Raw genomic sequence first — 23,136 nt, forward strand, 5'->3', positions numbered from 1 at the left:
TATTGGTCAAGAGAAAATTCAACATTCAATCAATATTTTCTAGAGGTATAAATATATTGGGATTAACTGTATGTTATAGTTGGTTTATGGTATTAAGGATTTATTTATGATGAATTATTTCTAGTTTGCAAATTAAAATGCTTTGTACAATCACATTGATTATTCAAAATAGTATGAATATTTGCTTACTTGTGTTGAAATTAGGCTTCTCTAATAACATTAATTAACATTTATTTGATAGCTCTGAGAAACAGTGGCATCTAGGCAAATCCCTTGCACACAGAGAGAGAAAGATCTTGTTACGTGTGTTCACTAATCCCAGATTGGCCACGTGCATGAAACGATTTCCATCAAGACAAATAACAGCATCCATCCATTCATTCACCCAAACCGAAAAAGATCCAAATCAAAATGCCTGCAGTAACACTCCATTCCAGGTGGTGGAAGTATTGCATAGGTGTCTGCCAATATTTGCCAACCACGGTCCACGAGGCAGTTCCATAAACCACAAATATTTTCTAAGTGTTGTTAGCGATGTTGGTTCAAGAAGTTTTGTGGAGATAAACACGGTTTCACATCTTATTCTACATAACATCAGATCAACTACCTCCGTGTGTGGAGCAGCGGACTTGTTTTAGGTTGGCTTGTTTAATGTCTAACTAACTTGGCGACATTTAGCGTGTTTCCATCCAACTTCATAATGCGCATTTCATCTATTCGAATAAGAAATCCCGTTTGGAAACACGTGAAATACGCATCACAAATCCTAATGCTCATCTATATTTGATTCGCTAGGGGGTGGGGTGGATTAACTTTCGATGCGCATAATGCGAATAAAGTCGATGGAAACGGTTTATTCGCATCGTGTGACGTAACCTTCAGAGAATCTCAGCCATCTCTGGCGCTTCCCTAACATTAGGCAACTTGATGTGCTCTCTTGCTTGTTTCAGTAGAATAAAACAAACTGAATACACACATCGGGAACAGTTGTGTGGCTGACGCTAAAGTTTTCGCCAACAACTCTGTATTCGCACACTTTGCAAGTTTATACAACTAATGCAGTGCCCGTTCAAACATTTCTGTAGAAAACCTGTAGGCCAATTAAGTTACATGCCAGCAGTTATGCCTGCTTTAACAATAGGATGATGGGGAAAAACATCATTCCATTCAAAGCATTCAATACTGAATATCATAATATATTAGCCTATAATTAATGTGCTGTAAGCAGAATTTAGACATGACTGCATGTGACATTTCTACAGATCAGAATGGCATAACAAATGTTTTGAGTTAAGGCTATAGCTTATTGAATAACTTTCCTGATAGTGAAGACAAGCCATTTTGTGAGTTGACATTTGCAACCATGTGACTCAAAAGCAGTGCTTGGTAGCATAAGTGACTTTGCTCTGTCTGCCAGCTTTGTGGCACGTCTTCTGAAACGTTAAATTCGGGACCATTAGCCTATCGTTTGTTTCAATTTGGGACCTTGCAGTCGGAATTGTAGTTTGTTCAAAGTCTCGCATCCAAATTTAGCCTGGGCTATTCAAAGCGTCAGTTTATTGCACATACTTTCTATGTAATTTTGAATAGCCACTACATACCCGTGTTTGTTGGCACGTTGTTGCAAAATCTGCGTAATCATTTTATGCAAGCAAACATACAGGGAGTCTTTATTGTTGAGGTCAGACATGATAATCAAACATCTTGCATTTTAACCATGATTCAGTGCTGCCAAATCTCCGCTTATCCTCTCTCTGGTCCTGCACAGTGCTGTGTGAGAGGGTGGCTATGGTAGAGCGGAGAAAGCCAACATGTGCTTCTTTTGCCGATATTTAATAATATATTTTGCTTTTCTTATCCAAACAATGTCAAACTATGCACTGCACTTAGGCTACTCATGCCAGTAGCAAGACACCTGGCAAGTTTGAAATCGAACGGACGAACGACACACAGACAGACAGACGTTCCTGCAATTTATGGATAGATAGATGCGATGGCTTGTTTGTTGGGATAGACGTCCGACAACGAGTAGGCCTACTCGGGGCAACAGCCGGGTCTATCATTCGGCATAATTCTTCAAACCCTGACTTGCTGAATCTAAAGGTCTCCACCCACTGTTGGTCAGGTAGAGCTGTAATCGGGCCTTAAAAGCCTACAAGCCCCACAGAAATCAGCCTGAGCCCTGACCGAGCCAGAGACTGACCGTTTTGTAAAAGCTCGAACCCGTTTACATCCCAACATTATTCAAATGTTTGCCTTTTGTCAAGAATGAGTAACATTTAGCCACTTGGAAGTTGGAACAAAGAAATAAAATAGCCTAAGTCCTCTCAGCATTCTGAAGTTTGCGGGAACCCTCCCATACGCAGCCCCGACATTAATTAGTTCTTGCGCCAGCTTTTCAAACCCCTCGCCATTTACGATATTAAAAGGCCTAATGTCTTTACAGCGAAAGCTGACACACTTCCTCTCCGTAACCATTTGTTTCACCTTTGCAGGGTTTGATTTTGTTGCTGTAGCCTAACAAACGATGTGATCCTGATGGGCACTTGCAGCTTTGATCAACATGCCTTGTTGACGAATTCCCTGTTGTTGTACAGAATGTTGCATCCTTTGGATTTTACATAACCACTGGCTCATTATTCTCATTATGCACTTGATCAAAACTTTTCCACAACTCATACTTTGCTTTCTTTGCCAGTGCAACTAAAATGCCAGTTGCCAGAGGCCAGCCTCTGTTTCACCTCCTAAGCATCCATTTCCCGTCTGGTTCGGGCAAACATTTTCAGCTCTACAGTGAAGTGCCAAATTTGACCAAATGAAAAACACTGCTGAGACCTTGGTCGTTCCCAAGTGTATGGCGGTCTCCGGCGATGGGAAGCTGCCGATTGTGCAATTTAAACATTCTCCGCCTTCTCCTTCTAATCGATATTAAACAAAATATTTTCAAAATTAAGGAATGAATTAGGCCACAGAGAGGAGGGCGTCCATTTCACTCAACGTAGGCAAAGTGTCCCCAAATACTTAGAATCAATAGGTGTTGGAAATGCTGACTAATGCGCATTTTATTTATGCGCATTACCACAGATGCGCATCACTAATTTGCATGAGTTGGATGGAAACACGCTAATTGTTAGACCCAATAACAGCTGTCGTTACTCGAAGTGATTGATTCTAGTAGCCTAAGCCAAGTAGCCATAAGCAATACGAAATAGGTAATGTTGTTTTTGTGTATTTTATTTAAAGCGAAACATGATCTTTAATGGCAACCTTTTTTGTGGTGTTCTGACTATAGAAAACTTTGGATGGGATCCTTTGGTCCGTTGGGAACATGGATCTCGGACTTTCGCATAGTTCTGGCTGTAACGTTACTGACACGCGGCAGCTTGAGCAACTGAGCGTGATGGTGAAAGAAGAAGATATAAAAGAGGAGGAATATGGTCATATGATTTCATGTCCAGATGAAGATGAAAAGCCCTTTGCAGAGCTTCACTGTAAAACTGAAACGGACGTCACAGAGTCCAACGTTACTTACAATGAAACACAACAGACAACCGCGGAGATTGAAGTGAAGATTGAAGATGATGAACAAGAACACGATTATCTGCTGGGAAGTAAGTCCTTTCAGATCCTCCTTCTAGATGTGAATCCCTTGTAACCATGTTAAAAAAAACCAGTATATTAATGATAACCATAGCAACCACAAGAAAGATTGTTGTTGTTTAACCTGAATCAAAGTTTCATTTCTCAATATCAGCTCATTAGTAAAAGGCAGTCTTGGGTTCAAAGACCACAACCAATTAGTAGGCTATGCTGTTAAAGGAAAATTCCTGCTTTTTTCCCCTTCACACTGTAAAATCCTCAAATTGTGGCCGGCTGTGTTAAGAAAGTTCACTATAATAATTCAAACTACACATAATTCAAATTCAATTTTGAACTAAGTTCACAGTTCCACAAAATGCACTAGTTCATAGTTCTTTTTTTTAAATAAAGCTATTACTTTTCAAAATTATTGCCACAGCACATAGGTTTATTGGGTCGAGGATCTGTACTGACTGACTGTCTTTTGATTGCTGTAAATGTGAGTGAAGAGCGGATTTTCTTTTTGAAAGCCGGTGGGCAAAGTTTGCACAGAAATGTAAGAATTTTCCCATCCTCAACGACATTGTCAGAAAACTTTTCCTGAGGCCCAGTCAAGGCATACTTTGGGGTCACCTACATGAACCCCCCATAAAATTATCATTATGATATCACAATTATTATTGTTATGCTATATTGTTATACAGTACATGCACTTCAAAGTAGTCAATGTTAAAGTGCTAAGATTGTTCACAAAGGTTTGTAAAACATGCACATCAGAGGACTGCTTTAATGTAAAATATAATTACAATAGTTGCATTGTTTTTGCATGGTTGCATGATGCATGCATATGAGATACTTCTCAAAGCAACAGCAATTGTATGGGTGCCATTGTTTTGGGATGTTTCCCTCATGCAAGCAGGCAGGAAGAATATTTACAGTCTATTTAATTACATTTCATTTGAATGCCTGAATGTAAGGATTCAGGAAACGCAGCTATTGTGAATGGTAAATGACGGATCAGATACTATCAGATACAGATATTAACAGGAAGACTAATTAATAGCTTTTGGCCACGTTCTATTCAAATTTGACTTTAATACTTAATGCTAGAGAGTGTTTTATATAGTCTGTGCTCTGTTTTTATGGAAGTTGCATAAACCCACGTCGTTCTATTAAATGTAGTTTCATAATTAAATAGCCTTCCAATAGGTTGAAGCGGAGCTTTGCTACCAACGTTATCGAGTGGTTTCTTGCATTGACATGCACACGCATGCATTGAATAAACGCTCATATCACGACTTAATTGTATGCCTCTTTGATGACATTAAATACAGTTAAAGTATTTCTGATTGCAGAAACGTTTGTTTTCTTTTTCTGTCAGTCTGCGGTTCCTTGATCAAATTATCAGACGAAGCCCCGGAAATAATGTCATTCCGCAGACCAGCAGTGTCCATGTTGCGGACCGCGGCCCATAGTTTGAGAAATGCTGGCCTACATTGCCAGATCGGGTGTTTTTTCCGCTATGAAGGCCTGTTTTAGCAGAGTTTTCGCCTGAAGTCTGGCATCCTATTGAACAAAGGTGAAAAAAACTGAGAGAGCGTGCCGTTCAGACACCACAGTTCACAGTAACGTTCATCAGGCAGTAATACAGTACGTTCAGTTCGTGTTCGCCCAAAATATGAACGAGTTCATGACCTATCGTTCAATGAATGCGTTCAGGCACAACACTGGTGGCCGGGGTCTTTTATTTACTTAGGCGGCGCAAAGCACAGGCCTTTTATTTGGGGCGGGCTTCGAGGCAGGCCTTTATTTCTTATTAGGCTTCTGTTGTAGAATTTTATTTTTAGAAATAAAGTAAAAGACTACTCTTAATGTGGGCTATCCAAAGCAGAAGATTTTCGTTTTGGTTTGGGATTTAATTTGCTTTTGGGTCATTCCGTGTGAAATCACCCAATATCAGCAAAATTTGGCAGGTGACCCTCTCCGAAAAAATTCACAGGTGTTTGTAGACCAAATCTATGCATAGATCTTAAATAGTATATCTGCATCACTAATCGTTGCAAACTATAGCCCTTTGAAACTTCAAGTCATTTTTTAGCATTGTGGTGAATAATCCTTTTTGTTCAACTTCCAACATTATTGGCTCTTTTGGTATTTCACACACATTAGTGAAACTATGTCAATAGAAGAACATTTTCCAGTTGAATTAAAAAATCCAATCGGATCAGACGTATCTTGTGTAATTTCCCCTCTGCAAAGCTCTGAAAATGGCTATAAATTAATTACCGTATTTTCCAGACTATAAGTCGCTCCTGAGTATAAGTTGCATCAGTCAAAAAATGCGTCATGAACAGGAAAAAAACATATATAAGTCGCACCGGACTATAAGTCGCATTTATTTAGAAATGTATTTCACAAAATCCAAAGCAAAAAATAGAGACTATGTAACCGGATTATTGAGGCCAAAAAGATTAATGTTAATGAAGACGAAAGAGAGAAGGCAGCCAAGAGGAGGGCAGGAAGGTAATTGCAAAGCAAAAGATTCACTGAAAGAAAATACCATGTGGTACACCAAAATGTATCCAAAATATGTGGAGAATACAATGCTGTCAAGCATTTTGGGCGATGTGGAGTCACAAACTGGCAGCAGATTAAATGCTCACAAGAGAGAGAAAAAGATGCAGTTTTAGACGTGACTGAAGCAAGCCAGGCGATAGGTCTATAGGCCCGACGGTTATTGTAAAGCAATTTACAAAAAATTCACTGAACAAAAATTCTGAAAATTTAGCTAAAAATGTGGAGAATTCAATGCAATCAAGCATTTTGGGCGATGTGGAGTCACAAGCTGGCAGCAGATTAAATGCTCACGATACAGAAAAAGACTGTTTTAAAAGGACGTGACCGAAGCTGAGCCAAGCCAAGCAATAGGCCTATAGGCCCGACGGTAATTGTAAAGCAATTTACAAAAGATTCACTGAACAAAAATGCTTATGTGGTACATGGAAATTTAGCTAAAAATGTGGACAATGCAATCAAGCATTTTGGACGATATATTGGCACAAGCTGGCAGCAGAACAAATTCTTGCCGAGAGAGCGAGAGAAAAAAAAGATGCACTTAAATGCACTATGCATTTAAAACCAGGGCCTATATTTCGGATTGCGGGTATTACTAAGTATTGAGCATACTAATAAAAGTCCCGCAACTCTAGCCATCATAATGCGAGAAATTCCCACACATATTGCAGCGCTGTCTGACATTAATCTAATAATGGAGCAGCCTGAATGCGGGACTATTGATTGGACGGACCAACTCTGACTTCAATTGAACCCCATGCAGAGACACACACACGCGCACGCAGGACCACTTTGCTCTCTCTCTCTCAGCAGGATTTGTCACCGCTAAAGTCAAATTATAGTATAGGTGCTTCTACACCAACCGCTATCGACAGGAAAGGAAAACAAACGTTTAGCGATCAGGAACCGTCAGGAATTTTGCAAACACAGAAGCATGACAGCCTATAATATAACGGAGAACATGGATGTGTTCTCCATTTGAGGAACGTTATAATCGATTGCGGACGTGAACAGATGGCTACAGACACAGAGCGCATAGTAGGCCTACTTTCACTTTCTGTGCGTATTCACGTGAAAGATAATTAGTAGCAAAACAGCGATCAAATATTACATGGCAGTGAGTTTTGTTTTCAAATGTTTTCATGCATGTCTAGATAACGGGTGAGGAATGTTTAGGGGACAGACTATCGTAAATCCTCAAATTATATTTGGACCATGGCTTGTATTCGAGTCAGCTATAGGCCTTTATTTCTTGCGTTTTACTGTGAGACATAGGCCTATACTTTTCTTTTGGCGCGGCATACCGGTAGGCTATCAATGGCAATGGTTCATTAAGTGTCATGTATGAAAGAGTGTCGGGATTTCCATCCACTTATTGCGAGATAAGGCATCCGCTTTCATTCATTCATGGAACGTGTGCTGAGCTGCAAGGGAAACCTTATTCCGTATAGGCAAAGAGGTCTAAGATAGCCTAAATTTACTTATTTTTTTAATTATGCATGATTTACTTTTTTTATAAAATTCGTAGGCTGATGCCTGGCAGCAACAATTGTGTTTAAATGTAGGTTAACCTGGGGCTGCGTGTCACTGGTAGCTTGAGAGCAACATGTTGGAGACTTATGGTGTAGGACGATGACTTTTCATTGGCAACAATATTAAACCAACCAACAATATAATTTATTAAGAAAAGCTCTTTTATGATTTAAATTGAAGCAAAATTATACTGGCTTTTATTTGTCCGAATCTGAGGCCCGGCTATGAATAGAATCCCGGCCATAATTTGAGCATTTAAGCACGTGTGCTTCAGGCATAGCAAGCACTAATCTCTGACTGAAAGTGCACAGGACTTGTGCATTTGAGAGCGCTCTCTCGAGGCTGTAGACGCTAATGTTTCATGTAGGGTTCATGTCAGTTAATATAAATTAACATTTAAAAAAATGTTCAATTATATATATTTTTTTCATATATAAGTCGCACCTGACTATAATAAAATCAGATAATTGAATCACTAGATGTAGAGCATACGCCATTCTAAATCCATATTGTATCTCTTCCAGGTGTGTCTGAAGACCCAGATGTAGCGCAACAGAAGATCCATGGACAGCACGATGAACTTGACCTGCAACTCGATGGAACGCTGCACCACTGCACCATCTGCAGGAAGAGTTTCACGACCCTGAGAGAACTTGAGAAACATCAGCAAACACACTCTGTTGGTGTGAATAAAAAGTATAACCCTGGTAGCAAAAGGCGACATGAATGTGCCCAGTGTGGAAAAGCATTCTCAAAAGTTTCAACTCTTAAAACCCACATTTTAACTCACACAGGAAAGAAGCGTCATAAATGCATCCAGTGTGAAAAATCGTATTCCTGTGCTTGGCGTCTTAAAACCCACATGCTAATACACACTGGTGAGGAGCCTCATAAATGTGACCAATGTGGAAAAGCGTTTACAACACTCACAGATCTTAGAGTGCACATGCTCACACACTCTGGAGAAAAGCCTCATAAATGTGACCAATGTGGACGAAGTTTTTCAAAGAGATCAAGTCTTAAAGCCCATATGATGACGCACACTGGAGAGACGCCTTATAAATGTGTCCAATGTGGAAAAGGTTTTACACTATCCACAAATCTTAAACAGCACATGCTCACTCACTCTGGAATAAAGTCTCATAAATGTGACCAATGTGGAAAAAGTTTTACATTCCGATCAAATCTTAATGTCCATATGAAGACGCACACTGGAGAGAAGCTTCATATACGTGGTCATTGTGGAAAAGGTTTTACAACATCCACAGAACGTAGACTGCACATGCTCACACACTCTGAAGAAAAGCCTCATAAATGTGACCAATGTGGAAGAAGTTTTTCAGTCAGATCAAATCTTAAAGCCCATATGATGACACACACTGGAGAAAAGCCTCATAAATGTGACCAATGTGGAAGAAGTTTTTCAAAGAGCTCAAATCTTAATATCCATATGAAGACGCACACTGGAGAGAAGCCTCACATATGTGCCCAGTGTGGAAAAGGTTTTGCACTAATTCCATATCTCAAAACCCATATGCTAGTACACACTGGAGAGAAACCCCATGTATGTGTCCAGTGTGGAAAAGCGTTTTCACAAAATGCACATCTTAAAACCCACATGCTAAAACACTGGTGAGAAGCCTTATAAATGTGCCCAGTGTGAAAATGCCTTTAGAACAGCCGCACAACTGAAACATCACCTGCGTATACACACTGGAGAGAGTGTCGTCATCGTCTTGCTGCCCTCCCTCAGTTCTGTGATTGGTCCCCTAACTGAGGCGAAAATTTGCTCCATGGAATCCAGGCTGCCTAGCAGCGTAAAATAAAATTGCGCGCGTAAGGCAGCATGGGAATTCTACTCTAGCATTGTACTCTCACAATGAAAACAATTAGGAAAAATCCACCCTTGAAGGGAAGCAAGTTTATTCTGAGAAAAAGGAAAATCTCATGAAGAAATAAATAATTTTAATGAAAACATGTTGCTCAAAATTATTGGCACTCCTAGAAAAATCTTATATACAAAACCATTACAAAAGCATTTTCCTATTTAATTTAAATGTATTTAAGTTAATCAGAGTGTCTGTGAACTTTCAGAAGTACTTCATGACTTTCTTGCCATCTCAGTCCCCTGATCTAAACCTTTCAGTCCTTTTAGGCAACTCCCTCCACTCGGCGGCCATATTGCAATGCTTTTTGGGCACTTATCGGGCATCTGTTTCGGCAGAAGTGCGCATGCGTAAGGCTTCACGACACCAATCTTGCTCCAGCGGCGATTAGCACGATGTCTTCACAACACTCCACATTATAGGCTCAATGTATTCACATGTCAACATTTTGCCGCGGAAGGGGTGTGATATGTGTAGACAACTGCCATGTTGATGCTACAAACTAACCCCATGCATTTCTAAGGAGGATTTTTGAGTGCTGTGTCTCCTCATTAGAAAGACTCTGTCTAAACTTTATAGAATGTGGACCTAGGAATTTCGACTATCTGGGGAGATTTTGTGAAGACTTAATTTTATGTGTTAAATCTCTTGCTTTGTATTTTCAAACTTTATAGGTTGTCACAGGAGAATTTGCTGTTTTATTGACAAAGGGAGGCTTAAGAAGGTATTACAGGTTGGAGTGCCAATAACTGAGTGACGTATTTTTCTCAAAATAAATTTGCTTCCCTTCAAGGTTGTAGTACGGTGTTTTGTGTAATCCCACTGGATTTTCTTTCACACTTACATGACATCATCATTTATATAATGCATAATTAAGACTGGGGGGCTTCACTTGGGGGTCAAATGTGAGAAAACACTGATAAAGAGGGTATTTTGCCTAATTTTTGGTTGCTGATTCTGAATATCATATTTACTTAGCTGATTTTTTAGTTTTAAACCTGCTAATTAGCATTTGCGGCCTAAAACTGGCTTCCATAGGCAACACAGAATGGGTGAATAGGGTAAAAAATGTAACTCCTTGATATTCTTATGAAACTTTACTAGTTGATTATTTATGTAGAGACAATATTGTTTGCATTACAAGTTTTCTGAAAATATATGTTTATGGATGTAATTTAACAATATCTCATTAATTATGCACATACATTTCAACTACAGACATCTGAATATTGGATAGCTAACATTGAATGTAGTCAGGTTCAGATTTGCCTTCAGAACTTTTTCTGAATTCAGAGCCTTAAAAGAATGGCTTGATCAAGTGTCAGTCCTACAGTAGGTTATGCCGATTTCAGTCGGATGCAAGCCATGCAGGATTAGGGGCAGTTCTGTCACAGGAGAAGGATGGGTTACAGCGACCAATAGCCTTTGATAGCCGGCCGCTTGCGGCCAAGTGAGAGGAACATGTCATTATGAAACTCAAACTCCTTGTAGTCAAGTGGGCAATCACGGAAAAAAATGGCAAGTATCTCCTGGCAACAAGTTCATTGTGTACACTGACAACAATCCCCTCCTGCAAGTATCTCCTGGCAACAAGTTCATTGTGTACACTGACAACAATCCCCTCCTGCAGTCAGCGAAACTGGGCGCTCTGGAACGAGGGGCAATTCGGTTTACAGCCTACCCATCCATGAAAGAGTTAAAAGTGAAAAAGTGCATTAGCATACACTATATAAAATGTATCCAATGTTAAGAATAATAAATAAACAAATAGATAAGTAAGTACTACAGCAGTCATACATCACCTGTCTGAGTGCAAGAACCAGTATTGTTGTAGTTATGTGCATTCTTATATGATGTTCATTTAACAGTCTTATAGGGAATGAATGAGTTGGCATAGCGGTTAGTTTTACGTATTGGTACATAGTACCGCTGACCTGACTGCATGATCACCAATTCATTACTGAGTACATTATTTGGTTGGCACGATACTCTCTCTGCTTTCTTAACCACCCATGTTTTCCAGAGAGAACAGAGATCTGCTAACTAGTTCCTGTTCCTGGCTCTTCCCATCCTTCATCAGCCATTAGTCTACTGAGCACATCCTGGTCTGTGTGTGCGTGTGTGTGTGTGTATACAAGTGTGTCCAGGCCTTGTAGGCCATTTAAGTTCCATTCCGGGAGGTGGAAGTATTGCATAGTTGTCTGCCAATATTTGCCAACCACGGTGCACGAGGCAGACAGTTCCACAAGCCACATATATTTTCTGATATATAAGTGTTGTTAGCGATGTTGGTTCAAGAATGTGTGTGTGTCCAGGCCTTGTAGTCCATTTAAGTCGGTGCCTTAGTAGCAGAAGTTCTGACTGTCTGGAGAGAACCAACTCCATGTACGTTTTTAATGAATGTAAATAAAGACAGAGTTTATTTTTGGAACCACGCCTCTGGTTTTCTGTGACCACAAACCTGTGTTGCCTGGTTGAGCTTCACGTAACATTAAATAGTCCAATTGATTGAATATTCTGAGGGACAGGGCCTCAGATGGCGTAGTCGGCCTGGTTACAATATAGAGCTAACCTCCCACTTGCCACACATATTTTTATTTATTAGTCTCCAGTTTTCATTAGAAAGTGACAAATCTGCAAGCGGCCACATCTGTCAAAGCATAATCTGTTGACATGTCATCAACGCAGCCAGTTGCCATTTAACACCATGCATCAGCATGGAAATGTGCCGATTGTGTTGTCAGTATCCTTCTCATTCACAAAAATATATTGGTGAAGAGAAGATTCAACATTCAATCAATATTTTCTAGGGGTATAACGTTAAGACTTATTGGAATTAACTATTTTATAGTTGGTTTAAGGTATTAAGGATTTATCTATGATGAATTATTTCTAGTTTGCAAATTTAAATGCTTTGGACAATCAAATAGATAATTAAAAATAATATGAATATTTGCTTACTTGTGTTGAAATTAGGCTTCTCTGAAAACATTAATTAAATAATTTATTTGATAGCTCTGAGAAACAGTGTCATCTAGCGAAACCCTTGCACACAGAGAGACAGAGAGAGATCTTGTGACGTGTGTTCACTAACCCCAGATTGGTCACGTTCATGAAACGATTTTCATCAAGACAAATAACAGCATCCATCCATTCATTCATCCAAACCGAAAAAGATCCAAATCAAAATGCCTGCAGTAACACTCCATTCCAGGTGGTGGTAGTATTGCATAGTTGTCTGCCAATATTTGCCAACCACGGTGCACGAGGCAGAAAGTTCCATAAGCCACAGATATTTTCTGATATCTAAGTGTTCTCATATCTAAGTGCTAAGGGTTCAAGAATGCTCAGTTTTGTGAAGAGAAACACGGTTTCACATCTTATTCAACATAACATCAGATCACCTACCTCCGTGTGTGGAGCAGCGGACTTGCTTTAGGTAGGCTCGTTTAATGTCTAACTAACTTGGCGACATTGTTAGACCCAATAACAGTTGTTGTTAGTCAAAGTGATTGATTCAAGTAGCCTAAGCCAAGTAGCCATAAGCAATACGAAACAGGTAATGTTGTTTTCGTGTATTTTATGTAAAGCGAAACATGATCTTTAATGGAAACCTTTTGTTTTTGTGGTGTTCTGACTATAGAAAACTTTGGATGGGATCCTGGTCCGTTGGGAACATGGATCTCGGACTTTCGTTTAGTTCTGGCTGTAACGTTACTGACACGCGGCAGCTTGACCAACTGGGCGTGATGGTGAAAGAAGAAGAAGATATAAAAGAGGAGGAATATGGTCATATGATTTCATGTCCAGATGAAGATGAAAAGCCCTTTGCAGAGCTTCACTGTAAAACTGAAACAGACGTCACAGAGTCCAACGTTACTTACAATGAAACACAACAGACAACCGCGGAGATTGAAGTGAAGATTGAAGATGATAAACAAGAACACGATTATCTGCTGGGAAGTAAGTCCTTTCAGATCCTCCTTCTGGATGTGAATCCCTTGTAACCATGTTTATAAAAACAGTATATTAATGATGACCATAGCAACCACAGGAAAGATTGTTGTTGTGTAACCTGAATCAAAGTTTCATTTCTCAATATCAGCTCATTAGTAAAAGGCAGTCTTGGGTTTAAAGACCACAACCAATTAGTAGGCTATGCTGTTAAAGGAAAATTCCTGCTTTTTCCCCCTTCACACCGTAAAATCCTCAAATTATGGCTTCATTTACTTAGACTGCGCAAAGCACAGGCCTTTTATTTGGGGCAGGCTTCGAGGCAGGCCATTATTTTTTATTAGGCTTCTGTTGTAGAATTTTATTCTTAGAAATAAAGTAAAAGACTACTCTTAATGTGAGCCAACACTGTTCAACACTTCCTGTATCCGGCATACCGTTAGACTATCAAAAGCAGAAGATTTTCGGTTTGGGATTTAATTTATTTTTGGGTCATTCTGTGTGAAATCACCCAATTTCAGCAAAATGTGGCGGGTGACCCTCTCCGAAAAAATTCACAGGTGTTTGTAGGCCAAATCTATGCATAGATCTTAAATAGTATATCTGCATCACTAATCGTTGAAAAACTATAGCCCTTTGAAACTTCAAGTCATTTTAAGCATTGTGGTGAACAATCCTTTTTGTTCAACTTCCAACATTATTGGCTCTTTTGGCATTTCACACACATTAGTGAAACTATGTGAATAGAAGAACATTTTCCTGTTGAATTAAAAAATCCAATCGGATCAGACGTATCTTGTGTAATTTCCCCTCTGCAATGCTCTGAAAATGGCTATAAATTAATTATGTGAATAGACATCACCTTTGAGGGCTTCTCGTTCAAAAAGTATGTGACACAAATTCATCAGATTCCCCCCCCCCCCCCCCCCCCCCACACACTTATATATGGATCATAAGGTCATGTCCATGCATTAAATTTGGTTGTTATCATTATCATATTGTCAAAGAATTTTTGTTTTTAATTGGGCTTGATTTCCAAAAAGCCCGTTTTCATCTTCTCATTACGCCACGTGGACAGTTAATTTTATTTTTTTTAAATTTTACTATATATCATTCTGTATACATCATCTGTCCAAAATTTGGGCTTGCTGAGTTTCTTTATTGAGAAGATTCTTTAAAAATATTGTCTATAAGGGACTGTTCGGTATTTATGGAATGGACGACCGGAGGAAAATAGGGGAGGGTCATGTCTTTTTATTCTTTGTTGGAGGGAGGGTCACCCAACTTTTTTTAGTCTAGGAGGGAGGGTCACCCAACTTTTGTATTCATGAAAACAGCCAAATTTGGGCCAGGGCCATGGCCTCGCGTCTGATAGACCTCGGACCTGGCCAAAGATGACCATAAGCGTGTATTCTTCATTAACGCCTATATCCTAAGCAAAAAGCTTAACATAGCTTAATGTCCTAAAACAACGATCAGTGATCACCCAATTTCTCTCATATTGTTCCTCATAATCACTAAGCACCTTTAAAAAATTTAGCATGAAATCATATTAGGCCTATGAACTTTCTAGCTGACATGACGGCATGTTTCTTCAATCTCACTCACTCATTCACGGACGCCAATAGAAAAGGCTTAACGTCCCAAAACAACGATCAATGATCAAATTTCTCTCTCATTGCTCCTCATAACCATCTATTAAAATATAGAAATCTAGCAAGTTTTTTTTCTTTTTGAGCACGTCCGAAAACATAGCCTACGCACTGGACCTCATAATAATTCCAAAGGAGATGGGCTACTGCACTTAAATAACTTTCAGTGTCCCGCTGGCGGGACGGTTACCCCCCTCCCCCACCTCCCCCCAACATTCTAAATCAATTGTATGCACCATATTGCTATGTAGCATAGTAATGTTATACACCATTTCAAAGCTTTGACTCTTGGGAATCCAAAAATGACAACTTTTTTCATGTACAATCTGTATAGTGCTTTACATTCTCAGATTAATCTTATTATGTCTCAATTAAATTTGATCCAAAATGCCCCCCCCCCCCCTTCCGCTTTTGGTGCTAGCCTGACTTCTGGCTGCAGTGTAGCTGTAGCACAATAAGTAGATGCAACATATTGGGTACTGAAATATTCACAAGAATCCATAGAAATGGAATCTTCATGTTGTGTTATCCAATATTAGTTGTACAGATGTATAGTCTATCTTATACACACTCATTGAACCAACAAAGTAAATGCAAAAATAGAGACATTTTTGTAATCATTCCATATTTAGTGTAGACATTCCATATCAGAACCCCTGAAGTATAATCCAAATACAAGCATGAAACCTCAAAGTGTTACCTTTCATTTAAGACCAGGATTATGCTTCTACACAAAGGGGTTCATGTGCAGTAAGCATTTGATTGTCAATAGACTTTTTGGATAACAAAAAGTCCTATGGGGGGTATCCATAGGCATTTTACAAAACGCATGGGCATACCTTGGCAAATAATAGTCTAAAGCACTCATATTTTCATTCTATATTGATCTACTTTTGCGCACAACTTCACAAGACCTGGTGCTAGGGCTCAGTTGTGTTTCTAAGGGATATCAAGAGACCTAGAGGGCTGAAATGTCGGTTTAGAGATGCTTGTAATCCGGCAGAAAGAAAAAACTATATTCTAGCCTCTGTAACTCTTAGTGAGTACATAACATATTTATTTTGACTGTTTCCTACGAAAACTAGAGGGGTCATTCCACGTCAATTCAACCAGGGCCCACGCATTTAGGTCTCAAAAAATTCTAAAAAAATTACCAGGTGTACCTATGTTACCCAGGAGACACACTGTAAAATTACTCTTATGTAAGATCAATACTTTCTAAGATACAGCCAGTTTTACAGGGGGAGGGGGGTGTCGTTTTTGTTCAGCCTCTTTTTTTTGTCAAAGTTCACAAGCCCACAGCGCAAGAACTAAACCATGTAGGAGGCTCACATTTTGCATGCTGGTACATAAATATGAATAGTATGTAGCAAAATCGTCACGTTTGGTCTGGATAATCCTGCATGGCCATAGCTGTCCCTCAAAGTTGATACAAATTTTATTGGAGTTTTTGGCTGGGCTCTGTTTAAGCCTTCAGAAGACATATTTGTACTCAACATAGGCTCTTGATTTATTTTCCTTACTGAGATTAGTAGAAACACTCTCACAAAAAACAATGAACAGAAAATAAATTCCTTCAGGGTCTGAAGACCAGACTTTACAAGTCTAAAAAATCATTTTGGTTCTCATTTTCAGAGCACCCAAACACCTTGTGGGAATATACAAAGATTTATTTCATATTGTTTTCTTTATTCTCCATGATCTTTTCTTTTTTAAAACACCAATTTGACTTGTCTTATGCAAATCTTTCTTTTTCACTTTCCACCCTGAACATGGGCAAAATGCACCATTGACATCAATATGTTTTGTATAGAGCTACCACAGGTTACTCTATACAACCACAGGTGGCAGTGTGGTGACTCTATATAAAACATATTGATGTCAAGGGGGCATTTTGCCCATGTTCAGGGTGGAAAATAAAAAAGAAAGATTTGCATAAGACAAGTCAAATTTAAGAAAGAAAAGTAGGCTACCTGCAAGCTGGCCTATGATTTCATTGCTGAGTTTGCGGTCTGAGTCAGGATATGGCGAGTCAATGTCATTTATTTGTCCAATGTTAGCCTACAGACCAGTTTCCATACTGCACATCTTATCAATAGTTTGAATGTCGTGTGTGTTTCTGCTCATTGACAAGTAGCGTTCAGCACAATTATTCATGCCCAATTAATTCCCCCTGTTAAAGTGTTCGCCTTTGTTACACTAGTTTGGTTTCGTGATGTAGCCTGTGATAAACGGCTTATGACCAAATGACTCAGCTAATGTTATAAGCTATACAATTTCCCCTCTTAAAGACAAGCTGGTGTAGCCTTTAGCCTACTATTAAAATGCACCGTCAGTAGGCTACATGTAAAGTAGGCTATCGCATGATTTCATGCAAGTAAGTGAAAAGGGCCTCGCACCTGTCACGTTCGCACAGGGCCTCGCACCCCCTTGCAACGGCCCTGCAGCTCCTCCTAAGACGGGGAAAAAAGTTAAAATACATTATGTGAAAAAGTTGACAGGTAGGCTATGTTTCGGTCCCGTTGATTGCATGAAGGCATTTTAAGGAAAGAGTGGAAGCATGCAAGCTCCCAAATTGACCCAGTACAGAAGGCATCAATAAATTGAAGGGGCGTTTTTTCTCAATCACTTTGGAGGGTCATAGAAAAATTTCTTGCTGGTGAGGGAGGATCACGTCTTTTTTGACTAATGCTCCCAAAACTCCTCCGGTAGCCCCTTAAATAAATAACGAACAGTCCCTAAATCCACTGAATTTGTACTGGACTAGTGATAGGCCCTAATAACTTGAGGAGTTCGATGTGGAAGTACTTCGGATTTTTGGTATATCAACCTATGAAGAACAAAGCGGTAGGCTATGCAAACTGTGCAATCGACATTTCTAATCGTAAACACAGCTACGTTGAAGCCTGCAGTAATGTTTGTCACTGATGTAATGGCAGTATACTCGGCTTATTGTTTTTCGAGAATGTTGCACTCCTGTTTGTCATTGTGCACCAAACTTCACGCCAATAAATCATCTGAAATATTGCTGGCTTGCATCTACAAGCGCCCTCTTTACATTCGTCCTAATGCTTGTTATTTTTTTGCTGATATTTGGCGTTGAAAATGGAAGCGTCTTTAGACATGAAAAATCGATTTTACAATCGATTCAATGAACACTTATGTCTCAAAAATCGAACAGGATTTTTTCACAAAAGTGACAGACCTAGTAAGAGTAAGAGAGTCACTTGTTTGCTGCACATATCCAAGTAAAGGCCAGCCGGCTATAATCCGAGGCCCGGCTATGAATAAAATCCTTGAGAGCGACGTGTTGGATACCTATGGTGTAGGACAATGACTTTTTATTGGCAACAGTATTAAACCAACCAACAATATAAAATATTAAGAAGAGCTCTTTTATTTCCGGCTTGTATTTTTGGGACCAGCCCTTATTTGTCCGAATCGACCACGCTTCCGGCTATGAATAGAATCCCAGCCAATTTGAGGATTTACGGTAGATCTCTGTTTCTCAGTCACTGAGCAGTTAGTGTTTTTAAAAAAAAAAAAAAAAAATAGTATAAATAGACTTACTTCGCACTCTCTCGTAAGATCATTTTGACATAATTTAATAAGAGAGTTTTGAGGAGCCCTGTCAAGACTAATTTGCTCAATGTGCTGGCAGACAAATTTCCTTATGTTCATGATGAAATGTCTGAAGTTTGACTCATTTTAAGTCAAATGATTTCATGAGAAAGTTAAGTCTCTTTATACTGAAAACAATACTAACTAGATTTTTTTAGATAGATAATTTTTTGTATTCCCCTGTTGTCTCAATGATAATAACATCTCATTTCAGGCTATATTTCAGAGTTTGCCGTTCATTTGCATTATTAAAAGGACACCAGGCAACGTTTTCGTGTTAATGAATCATCTTCGTAAGTCGGTATATGGTTAAATGACTCATTACGGGGCGAATGAAGGCTCTCTCGCCCGCCCCTACTGCCTGTAGGAAGAATATCCCACTTGCAAGTTCAGTGTATTGTACCCGCCGACCGAAGCAGGATCAGTTTACAGCACAGAGGCAGGCTAACGAAACGCTAGAGATTGTTGCAAACATGTGTATAATGGCAGAGCCGGCGAAGAAGCAGCGAAAACCCTTGACAGAAGACGCAAAGAAAAGGAAAAGAGCTTCAGACCGAGCGAGGGGGAGTTTCATAGAGAAAAAGCATCAGGCTTGCCTGGTGTCCCTTTAATATAACATCGTATTTTGTCATTTTTGGCGAAGACATGCATTCGTTAGGGATATTGAACATGTTGAACATTCTCTAACCATCGTGATTTCGAATTGGTGCAGTTTTCAGCATAAAAACTTTCTTTTCAAGGAGAGCACTGCTCTATGCTGTTCTATGGTGTGTTCTGCCTCTTAGTTGTGCAGGCATGTTTTCGTGACGTTGCATAGAAATTCATGTATACATTTACCCCCCCCAACCCTACAGTCTATGCTAGCAGCAAGTAGAATAGAGAAAAACATTAAAGGAACCATATGTAAGAAATGTATTTCAATTAATCATAAAATGGCCCTGATATTAAGAAATCATCATTTCAAATAATTATATCACTGACAACAGTAGTCCAGCCAGGATAGCCATCAACATGTTGATGTTGTGTTTTGTCATGTTGTGTTTTGGCCTGATGCGCCACCCTCTACCTATCTACTAATCACATAGTCAGTAGTGTTTTGGCATCCGGGTTGGCAACCTTGGAGGGGGAGGGGATACACCGCTCTACAGTAATTTGAAAGTGATTGCAGTACCAGTTTTGGCCACAATCTTACATATGGTTCCTTTAAATATTTAAATATCGCTAGTTATATCGTTATCGCAGTACTCAATTATGTTATCGCATGTTTTCCTAATATCGTGCAGCCCTAGAGCATATGCCATTCTAAATCCATATTGTATCTCTTCCAGGTGTGTCTGAACACCCAGATGCAGCGCAACAGAAGATCCAGGGACAGAACGATGAACTCAACCTGCAACTCAAAGGAAGGCTGCACCAATGCATGGTCTGCAGGAAGAGTTTCACGACCCTGAGAGAACTCAAGAAACACCAGCAAACACACACTGTTAGTGTGAATAAAAAAAATCAGAACACTGGTAGCAAAAGGCGACATGAATGTGGCCAGTGTGGGAAAGCATTCTTAAAGGATTCAACTCTTAAAACCCATATTTTAACACACACGGGACAGAAGCCTCATCAATGCATCCAGTGTGGAAAATCTTATTCACGCGTTTGGTGTCTTAAAACCCACATGCTAAAACACACTGGTGAGAAGCCTTATAAATGTGACCAATGTGGAAAAGCTTTTACATCATCCAGAAATCTTAGACTGCACATGCTCACACACTCTGGAGAAAAGCCTCATAAATGTGACCAATGTGGAAGAAGTTTTTCAAAGAGATCAAATCTTAATATCCATATGACGACGCACACTGGAGAGATGCCTCATATACGTGGTCAATGTGGAAAAGCTTTCAGAACAGCCACAGATCTTAAACAGCACATGCTCACACACTCTGGAGAAAAGCCTCATAAATGTGACCAATGTGGAAAAAGTTTTACACTCAGATCAAATCTTAATGCCCATATGAAGACACACACTGGAGAGAAGCCTCACATATGTGGTAATTGTGGAAAAGGTTTTGCACTAATTCATCATCTCAAAACCCATATGTTAGTACACACTGGAGAGAAACCCCATGTATGTATCCAGTGTGGAAAAGCGTTTTCACAAATTGCACATCTTAAAGCCCACATGCTAAAACACACTGGTGAGAAGCCTTATAAATGTGCCCAATGTGGAAAAGCTTTTACATCATCCAGAAATCTTAGACTGCACGTGCTCGCACACTCTGAAATAAAGCCTCATAAATGTGACCAATGTGGAAAAAGTTTTACACTCAGATCAAATCTTAATTCCCATATGAAGACGCACACTGGAGAGAAGCTTCACATATGTGGTCATTGTGGAAAAGGTTTTGCACTAATTCCATATCTCAAATCCCATATGTTAGTACACACTGGAGAGAAACCCCATGTATGTATCCAGTGTGGAAAAGCGTTTTCACAAATTGCACATCTTAAAACCCACATGCTAAAACACACTGGTGAGGAGCCTTATAAATGTGCCCAATGTGGAAAAGCTTTTACATCATCCAGAAATCTTAGACTGCACGTGATCACACACTCTGGAGAAAAGCCTCATAAATGTGACCAATGTGGAAAAAGTTTTTCACTCAGATCAAATCTTAATATCCATATGACGACTCACACTGGAGAGAAGCCTCATAAATGTGACCAATGTGGAAGAACGTTTTCAAAGAGATCAAATCTTAATATCCATATGAAGACGCACACTGGAGAGAAGCCTCACATATGTGCCCAGTGTGGAAAAGGTTTTGCACTAATTCATCATCTCAAAACCCATATGTTATTACACACTGGAGAGAAACCCCATGTCTGTGTCCAGTGTGGAAAAGCGTTTTCACAAATTGCACATCTTATAACCCACATGCTAAAACACACTGGTGAGAAGCCTTATAAATGTGTCCAGTGTGGAAAAGCGTTTCCACAAAGTTCACATCTTAAAACCCACATGCTAATACACACTAGAGAGAAGCGTTATAAATGTTCCCATTGTGGAAAAGCATTTACAACAGCCACACACCTGAAACGTCACATGCGTATACACACTAGAGAGAAAACCCATACAGTACCCTCCAGAATTACATTTGGTAAAGTTGACTAAAAACATGTATAAAAAAAAATATCTTTTGATGATTCATTGTACTCTCACAATGAAAACAATAAGGAAAAATTCACCCTTGAAGGGAAGCAAGTTTATTCTAAGAAAAAGGAAAATCTCATGAAGAAATAAATATTTTTAACGAAAACATGTTGCTCACAATTATTGGCACCCCTAGAAAAAATCTTACATACAAAAACATAACAAAAGCATTTTCCTATTTAATTTCAATTTAGTTAAGTTAATGAGAGTGTCTGTGAACTTTCAGAAGTAGTTTATGACTTTCTTGCCATCTCAGTCCCCTGATCTAAACTTCATAGAAAAACCGTGGGGTGAGTTAAAGAGGACAATGTGGACCTAGGAATCTGGGGAGATTTTGTAAGGACTTTAATCTTAATCTTAACCCTTGCTTTGTATTCTCCGACTTTATAGGATGTTACAGGAGAATTTACAAGCTGTTTTATTGGCAAAAGGGAGGCTTAAGAAGGTATTACAGGTAGGAGTAGTGAGAACAGGCGCGCTCAACTTCAAATCTCACAACAATTTCAGGTGGGAGTTATAAAGTGACAACTTGGAGTAGAAAAACCGTACTCCCAAGTATTTTCTCTTTACTTATTACACGGCTCTTCATAGTGCTGCAGAATGCTCCATTCACTTGAATGGGCCTTCCCAACGTTCGGCGGTCTGCTAATTCTGAATAACAGACCGTTGCTAAGTATAACAGACCGCTGTCAAGGAAAATGGGCTTTGTGCTTCTAAGTCAATTCATTCATATCACTACGCAAGGATTGGAACTTCATTCAAAAGTGAAAGCAGACGGTTGATCAGCTGTGTTCTAAAGAATGTTTGATTTATTTATTAATGCCATGCCCACAGACGCGTTTCGGCCTAAGCCATCAGTCCGAAACGCGTCTGTGGGCATGGCATTAATTCGTGCCGCCTAGCTCCACTCATCCATCTGGGATCGATCCATTGGAGTGGTGCTTCAGAAGGCTGGGCCTTATTAAAAAATCCTTGCATAAGATTGGATAAGCCACTTGTCCGTCATCTATTGACGTGCTACTTCAACCACTCACATCGAAGCCAACCCGTGACGCTGATAACAGTCTCACAGTCGCTTCTATGCTATGTCACATCTATGAAACTCCCGCCCTGCTTCCTGATTGGCTCTACC

General features: G+C 39.5%; 3 protein-coding genes across 6 annotated transcripts in view; 2 read left to right on the forward strand and 1 right to left on the reverse strand.

Annotated features, from left to right (window-relative positions):
- The window catches only part of LOC121718789 (zinc finger protein 708-like), a 712,111-nt gene that overhangs the window by 423,303 nt on the left and 265,672 nt on the right, over positions 1–23,136 (reverse strand). The gene's annotated exons all lie outside the window — the stretch shown is intronic.
- The window catches only part of LOC121718874 (gastrula zinc finger protein XlCGF57.1-like), a 404,172-nt gene that overhangs the window by 32,726 nt on the left and 348,310 nt on the right, over positions 1–23,136 (forward strand). The gene's annotated exons all lie outside the window — the stretch shown is intronic.
- On the forward strand, positions 488–9,424 carry LOC121718920 (zinc finger protein 664-like). The gene is made up of 3 exons (XM_042104362.1): positions 488–638; positions 3,293–3,611; positions 8,211–9,424. Exons 2-3 carry the CDS (start codon positions 3,329–3,331, stop codon positions 9,320–9,322), a joined length of 1,395 nt encoding a protein of 464 aa, XP_041960296.1. The 5' UTR covers positions 488–638; positions 3,293–3,328; the 3' UTR covers positions 9,323–9,424.

Source organism: Alosa sapidissima, chromosome 9 (genome assembly GCF_018492685.1).
Source record: "Alosa sapidissima isolate fAloSap1 chromosome 9, fAloSap1.pri, whole genome shotgun sequence".
NCBI classification, from domain to species: domain Eukaryota; kingdom Metazoa; phylum Chordata; class Actinopteri; order Clupeiformes; family Clupeidae; genus Alosa; species Alosa sapidissima.